The 15,166-nt window shown below is 45.6% G+C and overlaps 1 protein-coding gene across 1 annotated transcript in view; it reads right to left on the reverse strand.

Moving 5' to 3' along the window:
- Positions 1 to 15,166, reverse strand: part of LOC139049905 (very low-density lipoprotein receptor-like) — a 64,863-nt gene that overhangs the window by 12,304 nt on the left and 37,393 nt on the right. Inside the window, exons 3-8 of the mRNA XM_070525782.1 lie at positions 10,422 to 10,544; positions 4,970 to 5,095; positions 4,132 to 4,248; positions 1,608 to 2,348; positions 918 to 1,089; positions 148 to 366 (exon numbers count right to left, since the gene is read on the reverse strand). Coding sequence (XP_070381883.1) covers positions 148 to 366; positions 918 to 1,089; positions 1,608 to 2,348; positions 4,132 to 4,248; positions 4,970 to 5,095; positions 10,422 to 10,544 — 1,498 coding nt within the window. The remainder of the gene's footprint in view (positions 1 to 147; positions 367 to 917; positions 1,090 to 1,607; positions 2,349 to 4,131; positions 4,249 to 4,969; positions 5,096 to 10,421; positions 10,545 to 15,166) is intronic.

Consider the following 15,166-nt stretch of genomic DNA (forward strand, 5'->3'; position numbering starts at 1 on the left):
ATTATGCTTACACAATGACAGACAACAGGTGAACAGGTGGGTTAGCTTTTGTACAGTTGCGTGCTGTGCTCAATAAAACATACAACCACCAAGTTGTACACAGCGGGAGCATACTTCCTACATTTTAATAAAATCTGCATCACTCACCCCTCCAGTGGGTTAACGACGATCGCTCGTGGCTCATCAAGCTCCTCACTGAATAGCGCCCGCCGCATGCGTCCGTCAAGGTCTGCGACAGAGATGAGGTTCTGAGCCGTGTCCGTCCAGTAAATGTGGTTGTAGATCCAATCCACGGCCAGGCCATCAGCAACGTGAAGGTCCTTGTCAATGATCACCTTGACTGGGGTTCCCTTGTCAATGGGTGCACTGAAAAAGAAGCATAAAAAAAACGTTTTCAGGACGCATTCGGAAAAGCATGCTGCTTCGGCTGTCAAGCTTACCAGCCAGCGGCTCAATTTACATAAGTAGTGGACAAACTGTTCAGGAGCAGGAATGACCGCTGGGCTGCCAGCACTGGTCAAAACTGCTCCTGTACATTTAAAAAGCAAGGCAGACAAGGCAGTTATGAATAAACCACAGTGCTAAGCTGCCCTCATAAAAATCTAATGCACACAAGACACACAAGCCACTTTAGTGCACACAAGACACTAAAAAAATGCAATTCACAGCAGGAACACCACAAATCAGAAGACTAAAAACTTGACTGGAGATGGTCTACAACAGGCAGAGCAATCTTGGTTAATCGGAGTGTACAGCAGGATGCAGTATAGTGACTTTATACCAACTTTACCTCATAGAATCTAGCTTACGGCCTCGTAGCACACATGGCAATACTGCTTGGTGCTAAATATGCCAGTTCCTGTATCTTAAGCTGTGATAGCCACCACTGCAGGTTGATGAAGACAAACAATGCATACCTGCTAATGACTTCGTCAACAGTGTCAGACCAGACAACTGTTCCGGTGCGGTAGATGTAGTCGGTGGCAATGGTGCTCCTCAGCTTGGAGACCACCTCGACGTACTCGCCAGTCTCAAGGTTAATCTTGCGGATGTCATTGCGGTTGGCAAAGAGCAGGTAGGGCACACCCTCTGCAACCAATGCGAAGAGAAAACGGTTGAAATCCAAAACCTCGAAGCTTTGATATATATATATATATATATATATTATTTCAATCTTGTAAGCGCTGAAACATATTTCTCAACGTTGCAAGAACTTGGATACGAAGACACTCCACAAATCTACAAGTCACACCAAGAGCAGCCCTCGTAGCTGTTCCTGGCACTGACTTCAAGCTAAGGAATGCTATCATCAACTTCCGCAATACACATGGAAATCAGTGAAAGCTTGCATACACTGTACAATTGATAACATATGGTACTAGCATTAGCCTGTCATTTGCATTCGGTGCACTAGTAAGGCACAAATGAACTTGCATCTAGTACATTGCACAATCTAGTGGACTTTTCACAGTTCTAGCAAAGCCAATTTAGTGTGCATTTGTGCGCGAGCTTCGCCTATACGGAAATTTTAGCAGAATACTCTTCCTTCAGCTCAGTGTTGAACTCAACATTCCACGCTCAACACAAGTGTTGACAGGGGCACTGACCTTTGGCCTTGCATCGGTGGTGGTCCCTTGGCTCAAGCACGTAGCCCTCGATGCACTCGCACTTGAATCCACCCTTGGTGTTGACACAGGTCTGCGAGCACGATCCCGGGGTCACACACTCATCAATGTCGTCGCACGACTTGCCGTCTTCCGTGAGCCGGAACCCCGGCTTGCACTCGCAGTGGAACCCGACCGGGTCGTCGCGGCAGATGTCCGAGCAGCCACCGTTGTTCTTGGCACACTCATTCTCATGGCACCTGTCCTTGGGCTCGTCCTCGTACGCTCCGCAGTCGTTCTTGCCGTCGCACACCAGGCTATTGGGGATGCAGTGGTTCCCACCACAGTCAAACTCCGTGTGGGGGTCGCACGGCTTGGTGGTGTTGCAGTGGTCCTCATCCGAGCCGTCGTGACACTCGGCAAGCCCGTTGCACTCAAGCTGCCCCGGGATGCAGTGCATGTTGGCGCACTGGAACTGATCTGGGCGACACGTGTTAGTGCAGTTGGCCTCGTCGGATTCATCGGGGCAGTCGGGGTCGCCGTCACACTGCCACGAGGCGTGCACGCAGTCAATGCCGTTGGCGCACTGGAACTCGCGCTCCTTGCACGTGCTTGGGCGGTCCGTCGGGCAGTTGCGTTCATCGGATCCGTCAAGGCAGTCGACGTCTCGGTCGCAACGCCAGCGGTCCGGAATGCAGCGCCCGTTGGAGCACATGAACTCGGCGCTCGAGCATGTCACGTTCGCTGGAGGAATAAGAACAATGCAGGCATTATTGTACCAGAATGGTTGTTATCAAGGAGGTGAAGCCAGAGTCAATGAAGCAGTTATTTGCACACAAAAATGGCTCAATGGCCTCAGTTAAAAAAAAAAAAATCTCACAGTAGATAGTTAAGTGTATAGGAGAGACACAGAAAAGATAAACTGCAATCTTTGAAAAGGGAGGATCAATGAAATGATCCAAAAATTAGAAACAACAGTTATTATAGGAAGTTTCAAGGAACTATATGACTTTTAGAAGTGTGCTTATAACAGGGTGATTTATAACCCTGAAGCATGCAAAAGCAATCAGCCCTTCTCGAAATTCAGAAAATGTTGACAAATTCCTTTCAAATATCTAGCTTGCTGCTCTTGAAAAAGGATGTTATATTACAATATGTCTTTTGCGCTTTCTATGTGAAGCAGGTTCATGACGTAATAACTGAAGCAACAAGCTCCAGCACTGTGCTTCACAGTTTTTCACATACGCAAAATTACATTCGGATTCAGAAGTAGCAAGATCCTGCATGGTACAAAAACAATAACCAGGCATTCAAAAAGTTCACAAGGTCGGCAAGGTCCTGACCTAAAATGCTTATGGCACAAAGTTAGCTATACTCCTCTAAGAAGAATATAAATGACATTGCAAATTTTAATTAGCAAATATGTTTTTATCAAAGTGCTCTTAATAACTAGGCCTACGTGCGGGTAATTAAAGTTGTGTAAATATGACCAACACATGTTGATGCAAAAGCCTTCGCAAAATAAGCCTTCATTAAAATACGGAGCATGAGGATATTCTGAGGTAATACACAAACTAGCTGTGAAATTAAAAGAAAAGAAATATGAGAAACGTAAGATCAAATTAACCGCAGCCAGCAATCTGGCCAGTTAATTACACCACAGTGGGCTTTAGAGCAACTGGCCGTCAATGTGATTACTGCAGAATGTACACCTTGCATTCAATTTGCACTGAATTGCCCTGAATATGCACTGAACTTGCACTGAACTTGCACTGTACTTGCACTGAACTTCCACCGCACACATATAATAATGAAAGTCCTCTCGCACTAGGAGCGACAGCTGCATGTTAAGAACAGTTCGACAATGTACGTGAACGTGTCTTGCTCAAAAGCTGAAACCAAGTGTTAATAGCACAAACGAAGTGTGATAATAATGACGGTTCAACAAGAGAAAGAAATGAACCACGGAAAACAAATATATGTGGCTACATCATCACCATTGCTTTAATTTATGTCCGCTGCAGGATGAAAACCTCTCTACGTGATCGCCTATTACCGGTGTCTTGCGTCAGCTGGACCCATTCCACACCTCCAAATTGGCTAGCATCATGCCACCTAATCCTTTGGCATCGTCAAGTTTATCTTCCTTCCCTTAGCACTATCTATGTTTGCCATACATATCCTCTTCCTAAGTGAATGCTACCATATCTTTTCCTTGGGAGCAAAACAACTGGGTCACTTAAAGCCATAATAACTGAATAGCTATCAAAGAAACTACACTGAGATTGTTGTGGGCGCCGCTAACCGCAGCGCCCCAAAGGGCAAGCAAACCAGGCGGACCACAGAGAAGACGAGAGGCAAGAAGCACCAGCCGATGCCATTCACTGGCGACTGTGCACCAATAGATAGTTCCCTTGTTATACCGACTACAGTTAGTACGGAAATGTTTTCCAACAGGCAGTTTGTGAGAAGAAGAGACAGAAGACACGGGGTAAACCAGCAAAGCAAGAAAGTAAGGTGCGCTTACGGCATCCTCTCTCATCGCTGCCGTCACCGCAGTCGTCGTCCTGGTCGCACTTCCAGCGCTGAGTGATGCACTTGCCGTTGTCGCACGAGAATTCCTCCTGTGTGCACGTCACCGCAGCTGCACCCAAGGAATGAGACAGCGCAGCGTGAGGGACTGTGTCACAGCACCACAGTAAAACATTTACTCGCAAGGCTAAGATTTTTTTTTTTTTCCGTATTTTGAAACAATCTTGAGCAGGTCCTATGAATCTACTGCTTCTTATACGATTTAGGTGAATGCCTTGTGCTTAGGTTAACAGGGCACTGTTTAAGGCCCATGAGCTAACAGACAAGCCCATTTCAAAGCTGTTCACAACAGACCTACAGCCCTGTGGTGTAATGCTATAATGAGGGGGGGGGGAGCAAAAAAAGAAGAATGTGTTCTTACTGTTCTGCAAAGTATTAGCCAACAACTTCAAGTGGTCTGCTTAGAAGTAAAACCCTCCTTAAAAAGATATGTATGTATGTATGTATGTATGTATGTATGTATGTGTGTGTGTGTGTGTGTGTGTGTGTGTGTGTGTGTGTGTGTGTGTATGTATTTGGAAACTGAATAGTTATCTGATGCCTACAAACTCAATAAGTTTCTTTAAGGTTCTCAAAGAGCTCTCTGGTTTCTTTACAAGCTTACCAAGGAGCATAGAAAAGCAAAGGCTCTTCCAAACACCCATGATGGCCAGTGAAGCTCCGAGTTCACCATAAAATGCTAATACTATGTCTTTTCCCAGCCATTTCCAGCAACCATCATCTACATTTCAAAAGGCAGGATAAAAAGTAGCTCAGCAATTAGTTATGCTCACAGCAGTGGTCTTTCTCATCAGAGCCATCAATACAGTCCTCCTGACCATCACACCGCCATGTAATAGGTATGCAGACGCCTTCGTGTGACTTGCAAGCAAATTGGTCTGGAGAGCAGGTCTTGTTCTCTGCAAAGACAAAAGAAAAAAAGTTTCAGTTAAGTATTACAAAGACAATTCAGGTTGGCAGATCCTAAACACGAAGTAGGTATAATTTGTTTCTAGAAGCCCATGAAGCTTGCTTATTTGGAGTGCAAAGAAAGTATGGTGACAAAGGAGTGTTGCACATGCTAAATGCTGCTTTGAAACCATATCACTTTCCATCTACACACATAATTTCTGAGAATTGTACAGGTTTGTTAATTTCTTAGCTTACAGGAAGCTAGACGTTAGGAAGAGGTGACAACTACATTTGCATTTACTATCCATCATCAGGTGAAAGCACCTGCAGACATTAATTCTGATGCGATTAGCGTGATCGTTATTTCTATTTTTTCAACAAGGGGTTTATGAAAAGTTTAGCGGAATGCAAAATTTGTGGTGATCACCACAGAGCTAGTGCAGAGTTTATCAGCCTGTAAGATATCACACAATGCAAAATTGTGTTACCCGACAGGTAAATTGCACAACTCTGCAGGTGAAGACAATGCGAAAGATCGACCGTCGGAAAGGATTAAATTTTGCTCATCTTGCACTGAAGGTCAATGGAAAGGCTTCAGGAGTTTTCGACCAGTGGCCACGCTAACCTCGTTTTATGCATCAGGCGATCAGTCCACTTTCCTAAGAGCGTGCTAGTACTGGCACGACAAAAAAAGGCTAACACCCGTGCCCTCTTTGAGACCTCTGCAAGCATATCAAATTGGATTACAGCTGCCCGTCCCTCGCACTGCAGGAACTGCAGCTGCCTGGCTTCCCCTCCCGTCTGATGCATGACAGCCGCGACCTCAGCCCACACACTGACAATGCATGTACATGCAGCCAAGAGTGGCGGGCTTCGTGAATGCCACAGAAGTGCACGCTCCAGCCTACATGCAAATTCTTCTTTTTTGAATATTTGGATGTACTATCAGCCAACTACAGGGGCCAAGATTGGAGTGGGTCACAGTAGTTGCACTGCAATATTATGTACAGCAATGTCACAACAAAATGGAACGTGTTACAATATTGCGTACAATAATACGCCATTCTTTAGGAAATGGCAACTAGCGCATCTGTCCTACCAGGAAAGATGCATCCAAAAAAGGAATACATTTTTTAATGAAAGAAACAGCTCCTGACACCTTGACGTGTAAGTCATTACTGCTTAAGAAAAATGTGTGGTTATGGGGTTGTAAGTCTCAAAGTTACCACATTGCATAGAGGAGCGAGGGAGGTGACTCAGGATTAACACTGGCTGTCTGAAACTAATTTAGCACACAAGCACTTTAGCGGAATTTCTGCACCTATCAGACAAATACCATAGCTATATGGAGCTGCTACGGCGAGTGCCAGCTGACTTCAGCTGCTTTAGGCTGTCAAATAAATTGTGTGCCACATATATAGTTGTGTGCAAAGGAAATATAGCATTACAATAATTCCAAAGCTCATTTTCTAAACATTAATAACAAAACAAAGTTTATTTCGAAGTCCTACTGAAACTGAGAAACTTATTATTGAAGGTTTATTTCGAGAATTTTTAAAGGTAACCTGAACTTTGACATTCCTAGCTCATATTGCAAATCTACGTTTTACGTTCAACTGTATTGACTTTCTAATTGCGAGCAGTGTATCAAACTTGCATGCATGCATTTCTACTCTGATCAAAACAGCAAGAACAGCTGTCCCCAAACGGGCCCTTTCTAATCAGTAAAGAAGAGGAGCAGAACGTTTTTTTTTTTAATTACCAAACAAGAAGAACTGTCATAAAGAAAGCATCACAGCAGAACCTGCATCACACAACGTGCACAAATGTGTGCTTGGAAAGGCTACATGGCACACAGCTCTAAGAAGAAACATTTCTGCATTGCACACAACTAACACACATTTACACAGCCACAGCTTCAAAACGTCCATATACAGCCTCTCTGAATGTGACAGCCTCATAATCCTGCGAGTAAAAATTAATTTCACTATATTTCCTTTTTCATGCTTGCATATTCAGACAGGCTGCATTCCAGTGCGAACTGTGCGACAGGGTAAGCAGGGCAGACATGTCAGCTATACATCTTAAAAGTATTCCATAAAATGGATGCGAACACCGAGTATAATGAAATGTATGGAGTAGGTACGCGCTGTGTGGAACACATACATTTAGTGATGCAATGAGTCCTGCATATAGCTGCCACTCAGAGCCAGATCAATGACACCTCTCCCTTGCCCTCTTGCTTTTCTTTTTATATGTATATATATATAAAGCACGTCGCACTATGACATTGCCTTGGCCATGTTTTCCACTATCTTTACTCTTGTCACACACGGAATTGCAGCTTGACGACACTGTGCGTACCACGACAGTATTATGCAAGCTGCCACAAGCTGCAGCCTGTGCACATCAGACACGTGGTATAATACGACAGTGCGTGATTTTACAATTGAATGCAGCAATCCAGCGCGAAACTGGGACAACAAACACTTAAATTAAGTGGACCAAGTCAGCGCTCTAAATAATGTTGATGGCACATGCAATAGGTCTTTACTTGACCTTGCTACGGGAAGCACCTTAATTTGCATCAATGTCATGTCAGTTTGTAGGGAAGGGTTAATTCAGTTAGGAGTGCTTGCTTTGGATATGAATGAAATGACAGCCAGCTTTCTGTTACAGCTGCTTTCGTAATAGAACAGCCCACAATCACATGCGCCACTAGTGCAATGTTTTTCTAGAACCTTCACTTGTCGCATTACATGGAGTGCTTCCTCAGTAACCCACTCAACTGAAAGGTCACCAAGATGATCCCTGTTGACAAGCACTTCAAAAACAGTCGCCTAATTACTCCCAGTTCAATCCTGTATAGTGAAGTATTGTGATGACCAGAATGAGTAGAGTTACATTAAATGCTTTTGATACAATAGGTCATAACTGGGAAAGCAGGTTTAAGGAAGCGCAGTTGTCGAAACACCATAACTTTGCAGAAAAGTTCACTGCCTCAAATTTATGGCTAGACAGGTTCAAAGGCTTGCCAAAGCATTAAAATAGCGAAGGAAAGCTCACTACATTTAGCCACTAGTACCTGTTGCACCACTAAGCAATACTGTAGCCCACTAAAACTTTGCCGGGTCTTTAAAAATTGTAGATAAGTTTGGCATTATGATAATCACTTCTACAATGCTGCAGTAGACGATTTTAAACAATGACCAACAAAACCTAATGATCACAAGCCACTCTGTCTCCCTAAACAAAACCAGTCTACAAAGCCTCCAGTAAGACTCCAGTCTGCAGAGAGGTTTGCTACATTGTGGTTTTATCATATACACAAGTGCCGCACTCTCAGGGCAGAACTGAGCAACTTTCTAATAAAAGACATTTATTCTTAAAGGAGTCTACAGAACGCCCTCCTTCCAAAATTAACTCTGCAGCGTTGGCACCAAGAAGAAAGAACCAGGCGCCGGCGTCTTAAAATAACCACATAATTGCCTCGGAAAAGAACACCATGTTGGTCGTATTCTGCAACCATGATTCATTACTGCAAAGGAAGCTCATTATGCAAGGGCGAGTAGAATGTACGCAACAGGGCCGAAACCAAGTAACATAACTTTTCCAGCAAGGGAGCTTCGTGCTCATGAAATTTCCTCGACAGTCCTTTCACTGCCACACCATTTTGTAAAACTTGTATACGATGAAAGGAGTATAAACAGCTTCAGTTTCACCCATTCCATCACCCTTTCAACTGTGGGTCCACGTATCGAAAGCAAAGCGGGAAGAGTGAATGAAGACTGCTGCAAAATGCATGACACCAAGCACACCGTGGCAACTATGTTTTACTGATACGGGCATTCGCGCGTCCTTACCATAATAACAGGCTTTACTATAAACAGGTCTCTCACTCACTAGAGGACACAGGCAACAGAGAGGCCAGAAAAAAGAAAAAAAGCAAAGAAGAACGTTAACGGCCAGGTAAGGAATCGCGCGTCTCATCGGCTCACATCAGGGCAACCCCCGCCCCATCTTAATGACAGGGCGCGCAACGCAAGGTGGGGACGTCTGCGGGAGGGTGGGAGCCAAGCAAAACAGGAATGCCAGACGACAGCAGTGCTTCCAGCCTCGTTCACGCACATCTTGATCTGGCAAGAGCCTCCTCGCCCACATCCTCGGCTATTTGCTTTTCCTCGTTGTGTTGCCACAGAAGTCGCGGAAGCTAATTGCTTCCAGGAAAGAAGCCGAGACGAAGAGTCATAAAATGGTGGAAAGGGTGTAGAAAACACGTGCGGCCTCAGGCGCACCTCTGAAGACTATGCACTAATCATCGATCGCCCCTTTTTTCTTCTTCCCGTTGAGTGGAAAGGTTTGGCAGCAGACAAAAATAAACACGTAGCGAGAAAGCCTTTCGCGTTTGGAAAGCTGCATGCAGGTCTGTGGATTTCTTTGCATCAAATATGCTGAGCCTGCCAGCTAGACACCTTCGCTGCCAAATTCAAGGGATGGCAGATTTTTAGCAAAACTAATGTCCATGTCATTCACTGCAACCTGATGAATGTTCTGTGGCCTCTTTTTCAAAGCACATGGCTCATGGGCGTTTGGTTACAACACGGCATTTGTGGCCTGCGACAGGCGGTGCTCAGCGACAACTGAGTGTCCCGCCTGAGGAAATGGAAAACTGCACTTGGGCATGCCTCAACAGTTATAACGTAGAGCCTCAGTACATAGCCGCTGTTGGGAATCCACTTGTAGGGAGATGCGAGTAGAAATATATGGATAGAAGAGGTGAGCGAATGCGATTAAGCTAGAAGTTGGTGGTGTGAGTTTATACTATAAAACCATGAAAAGATACAAGGACACAGGGTGAAGGAAACGATGGGATGACGCCGAGCTTCCAATAAACATCTGATCCCATATACAGCGAAATACACTTAATACAAGGGCAGCAAACAATAACAAAACAAAAATGGTGTGAATATGGGTCCTCCCTGAAGTCAACTTGCCTTGTCTCAGCAATACCACCTCACTGCTTCACCTGCTTCACCCCCCCCCCCCCCCCACCTCCACCTTCCTCGTTCTGGTTTGTTTACTGTTTTGTGACGTGCAGAATCCAATGTCAATTAAATGTCCCGTATTGTACCACAGACCTCCTCTTCAGTATCTGTGCTTGTGTCTTTCAGTGGTTTAATTTGTGTTATTCATGGTTGATATAAGCCTCCCACTCAGGCTACATCTCACGATCCTACATACCACAGCCACGGAACTACTGCAGCAGGCAAGAACACAGCAGGTCATCCACCAGCTCCCCATCACCAAAAGGGCAACAAAATCTCATCCACTCACTGCAGATTGCCAAGTCTTCATCTGAGCGGTCATCACAGTCAGGTTCATTATCGCACTGCCACCGGCTTGGTATGCAGTGGCCGTTTGTGCATGCAAACTCCATCTCCGAACATGTTCGCTTCTCTGCAACGAGACAAGAGAAATGACAAGTCATCATCGTGGTCATGACACTGGCAGTACCAATTATCAATGCTCATTCTTGTTCAAAGTGGGACCACAAGACGGCCTCATACTTTAGCATTTAAACAAGCAATATGCAACCTCCTTAACAATATGTCATTGATGACAGTTCATGACAATGACAATGTGCGGCCTTTCGAATTGCGCAGCTGCATGAAGAAGCTGTCCGAAGGAAATCTAACAGGCAATCAGATATACCCGAATACAGTCAGAAACACCAAGACAATATTATGCAAGAATCAGAAGTGCCATACTGGCATGCTTGATACATATCAGGTTAGCACATGCTGCATATTTGTCAATGGCACGAAAGGCAGATGATAGCTGAAAAACAACACACAAGTGCCCCCCCCCCCCAAATGAGTAATCTGTGGTAACACATTCTATGGGCTTGTGGTCACATGACCACAGCTTTGTATAGAAGGCGCGTTGCTTTCATTAAACCTTCAGTTGCAAGTACCCATTTGCGCGTCTGTTCTTTTCGTCTGTCCTGCGTCTTTTGTGTCATTTGCAAATATACGTAAACACCTATTAACTTGCCCAGTTATTTTTCTCATTTAGCACTTGCTCCTAAGAAGCAAATGTTACATCGTGCGACAATGTTACGTAAATATACCCCACAATTCGGATCTAATACAATTTCGAGGTTTATACCACAAGCGGAGGAACCTCACATTGAAAATGAACACAACACACACATGGCTGTCATAAAATTTCGTACCAGCTTATAAGTTCAGGATTCATAGTACAGTTCGCGCAAACAATATGGCTAAATTAGTTGAGCCAAACAATGCTACAGTTATGCTCAACATAAAAATAGGCCCTCAAGATCACTGACGTGCGTTTCCAGGAACCCTGCCAAGTGCTGACGTCAATGATGCTTACTAACATGTGTTTCTAATGAGGCAATTACCTCAAGTGAGTGACACATGCAAAAATAAGGTCACTAGGGTCTCGCAAACAGGAACCCCTGAGGTAGGCATAGGAGAGTTCAACCACTAACAAACAAGGGCCGCAAATACAATGCTCTGATGCACCTCAGCAATTCCATACAGTGCTGTGGATGCTGAGTGCAACTCCTCCAAATCAAAGTGACAGCACACTTAAACTACTGCCTGTATCCTTGTTATCTGTACTTGTCTTGCGGACGTACGTCTGCACTTCTTTTGAAATGTGCACCATCTTAGCTTGTGCAGAATTAATGATGCATAACAGTCATCACCATAAGGGTCTATAATTAAGAGATGTTTTATTATATTGCCAGCTGTTCTGTGGCTTATTAAGCACTTAAGGAGAGACATTCATTTGCAATGGACCAGCTCTACATGTGCTGCACAGAACCGGAGGAGTGTAGGACGCCAGTTGCTTGTTGACAGCAGAAAGAATTATACATTGTTGCAAAGGCATCACACCTGTCAGCTCCGTCCTCTACATGCACAGACACAAATGCACACCTGCGCATTTTCTTAAGGGCACAAGCAACAATGGGATAAGCACCTATAAGAACACTTCTGGTACGCTACTGTTATGACAAAAAAATATGTCACTATTTTTAACCGAAAATCTTCCGGATCTTTACTTAAACGACACAACTGCCCTTTCTCCTGTTTGCGTACCACCAAGTCTACCTAAGCACATAGTGTGTTCTGGCACTTTCGAATGCGCAAAGCACGTGGTTGCAAATGCCAAAATTTCTTGAACTGCTGGCAGCTGTGTGCCTGAATTTGTGCAACAGTGTAATGTGAAAACATGTCTAGGTCAGATTGGCTGTTTATGTTGTTCAGCATTCTCCCGATTAAGCAAGCATTGGAAGAGAGCTAACGCACTAGCAAAATACGAAATGTGCTGCTTACAATGGCTGTTTGCAAGTGTTTGCTCAACATGGCCTGGTGCCACTGGGAGCTAAACTGCATGATCATTCTTCATAGACTCGATCACTAATTACAAGCAGTCTGGTACAAGTTTGTCCGCTCAAAGTATTTTTTTTAATGACCAGGTTAATTTTTAATTCTGCTGCCTAGCGCTAAGTGTTCCAGCCGTCATGCAAACGGCGAGTATGTACAGACACACTCAATGCTGCACAAGCCAGGGCACAAACTACAGTCTAGTGCCTCCACAATGAAATGACCTGCATAAAAAAAGAAATAATTGTGTCGGTTTTCCTGTGAGCTGCGTGGTGCGCAACCTTTACAACGAAGTGACCTGTATAACGAATGATTCTGGATGCTTAAAACACTTCGTTATAAAGGCGTTCAACTGTAGCTCCTCGTGTGATGTGAACACTGTATTGCGCCTACGTAAGCGAAAATGAGAAAGTGCTAGCATCCTATCGGGCTTTTCAAGTTTAAAGGAAAGCGCGAACCGCAAACAGACGATAAGCTTGTAAGCAGACGACAAACCGGACGCGGAAATGACAGCAGACGTGGGCATTAGCCGCGCCGTCGCCGTCTGCAACGAAGCGCTCACATACGCACTGCTTTGCTGCGCAGTATGCCGGTGCGCTGCATGTAGGGAAGAAACAGCGCGAAAAGCAAAAGGAAATAAAAAGACAAAGGGCTTTCGAAATGAGGCTAGACAGGTGCACGCTGAATCGTACGATATGTGGAGCATCGTACGAGCATATCGTACGGCGCGACAGGCCCACGTGTAGCGGTGACGGCCAGTGTTTTCCAAAAGAAAATGAAAGTGTACTGCGCGGCAGAGGTTATAAAGGGCAATCAGTCGAACTGTACGCAGCGCATTCGTGAACGCGGCGGCCCTGGAGGTTACGCCACGTAGCACGAAACGGCCGGACGGGAAAGAAGCAAAACCAGCAGTGCAAAGCAGCAAAGAGCTCGTAAAATAACAGGGAAAACAATATACAGCTAAAACAGAAGAAAATGCCGGGACGCGGCCCGGCGGCGCAACGCTCGCCCATTACAAAGGGAAGGAAAAAACAGAAACGGGTCATGACGTAAAATCAGGCGTTTTCTCGACAGCCAATGGGCGCGCGAGGTGTGGCGCTACGTCACGAGCGCTCGCGCGATCGCGGCTGGAGGGCAAGGGAGGTCGGCGCCGCCGGCCGGCGCGCGGTCGAACGTAGGAGAAGGAATGAGAAAGGAGGAAGGAAGGTCGAAGGAACGAGTGGGGCCTCTCACCCACCCAATGCGCCGCCCGAAAAATACAGCCACGCCAGAGAGACGAGCAGAGTGCGAGGGCAGACGTGCCCTCAAAGGCGGCCGCCGGGGACAATCGGAAACTTGCGGATTGAAAGGGTTTTTACCTTGGTTTTACCTGAGCCGAGTCTCCCAAGGGAGCAGACGTTCGAAGAACATTCGCATATCAAGTGCTATCGCAGAGCGAGATGACTATGAGAAATAAACGACGGGCGATAAAAAGGAAAAGCAAAGGGGAAGCGGAAGCGACATGGCATTAAGATACTCTTTCATTAACCTGGCCCGTGTGGCACAGGTGTAACTTGAAAGGAAAGCGGGGAGCGCCCATTCACCTCGACGTATTGAGCAAGCGTGCGTCGCTTCGTAGGTTACGAAGCAGACGACAAACGCGCATCAGAAAGCGCGTCATCTGTCGTAGTCGTCTGTTACACAAGGCGAGAAAACCGAGGACCTGACGCGTCAGCATCTAGAAATTCAAGTTCGTAAATAAATAGTGAGAATGTGAAATACCGAAAAAAAAAGAACACGAACACTTGATCGGCAAGAGTAAGGAAATGTATCCGTAAAGTTGGAGGAGGATTTCTCGAGTTGGCCGAAGGTTTACACTGTCAGTTTAATTAAGCTGTTCCGAGACGCAAATCCATGTGAATCTGTGCGCAGAAAAAAAAAACCAAGTTAATCTGGTGCCACGCGCGGCAGCTGTTGGAACGTTGCACGCCTACAGAAAAGTGGCAGCCGTCTCATGGCAAGCATTCACCGTTGCAAATAAGTTCACACACACAAAAAAAGAAACCCACGCGAGAAACCTCCGAGAAACTAAGATATGGAACAGTTAAAGCGGTAAGAAAAAAAAATGACAGAATGGCGTAAGAATGGAGACAAAAACTTCGGCGAAGTTTTCCGGCACGCAGCGGTGTAATACGGCACCCTTGATCCACTTATCCCGCTAAACTGAAGCCGATTTCGGACAAGCCAAGCTAATCCCACACACGGAGAGCTGCTCTCGGCACGAGGTGGAAAAAGAGGGCAGGGAGAATCGGTTGATATAGACAAGACCACGCATAAAAAAAAAAGTAAGAAAAGAAAGAAAACGAGACAAGCGATCAAGCAATTCGGGCCTGCAAAGCGAACACCATCCAGTCACGCGCAGACGATGTGTATACGGATAGCTTCTTTCCAGATCCGCGACGGCCGTTTACGGCGACACGTACGGGTTCGCAGTTCACCCCGTACAGATTCGAGCGAGGGCGTTGAATTGCAGCTTCTCGCTGGCCTGGCTGCACGCTTTACATGCAAATTCAATGCGCATACAGCAGCGCTTCGAAAAGAACGCGAGGAAAGAGAAACGGCACGCGTTGCGAAAAGAGCACCGAAGAAGCTGGAACGTCGGCGACAACGCCCGCTCTATAC

This window comes from Dermacentor albipictus, chromosome 9 (assembly GCF_038994185.2).
Source record: "Dermacentor albipictus isolate Rhodes 1998 colony chromosome 9, USDA_Dalb.pri_finalv2, whole genome shotgun sequence".
In the NCBI taxonomy this organism is placed as follows: Eukaryota; Metazoa; Arthropoda; class Arachnida; order Ixodida; family Ixodidae; genus Dermacentor; species Dermacentor albipictus.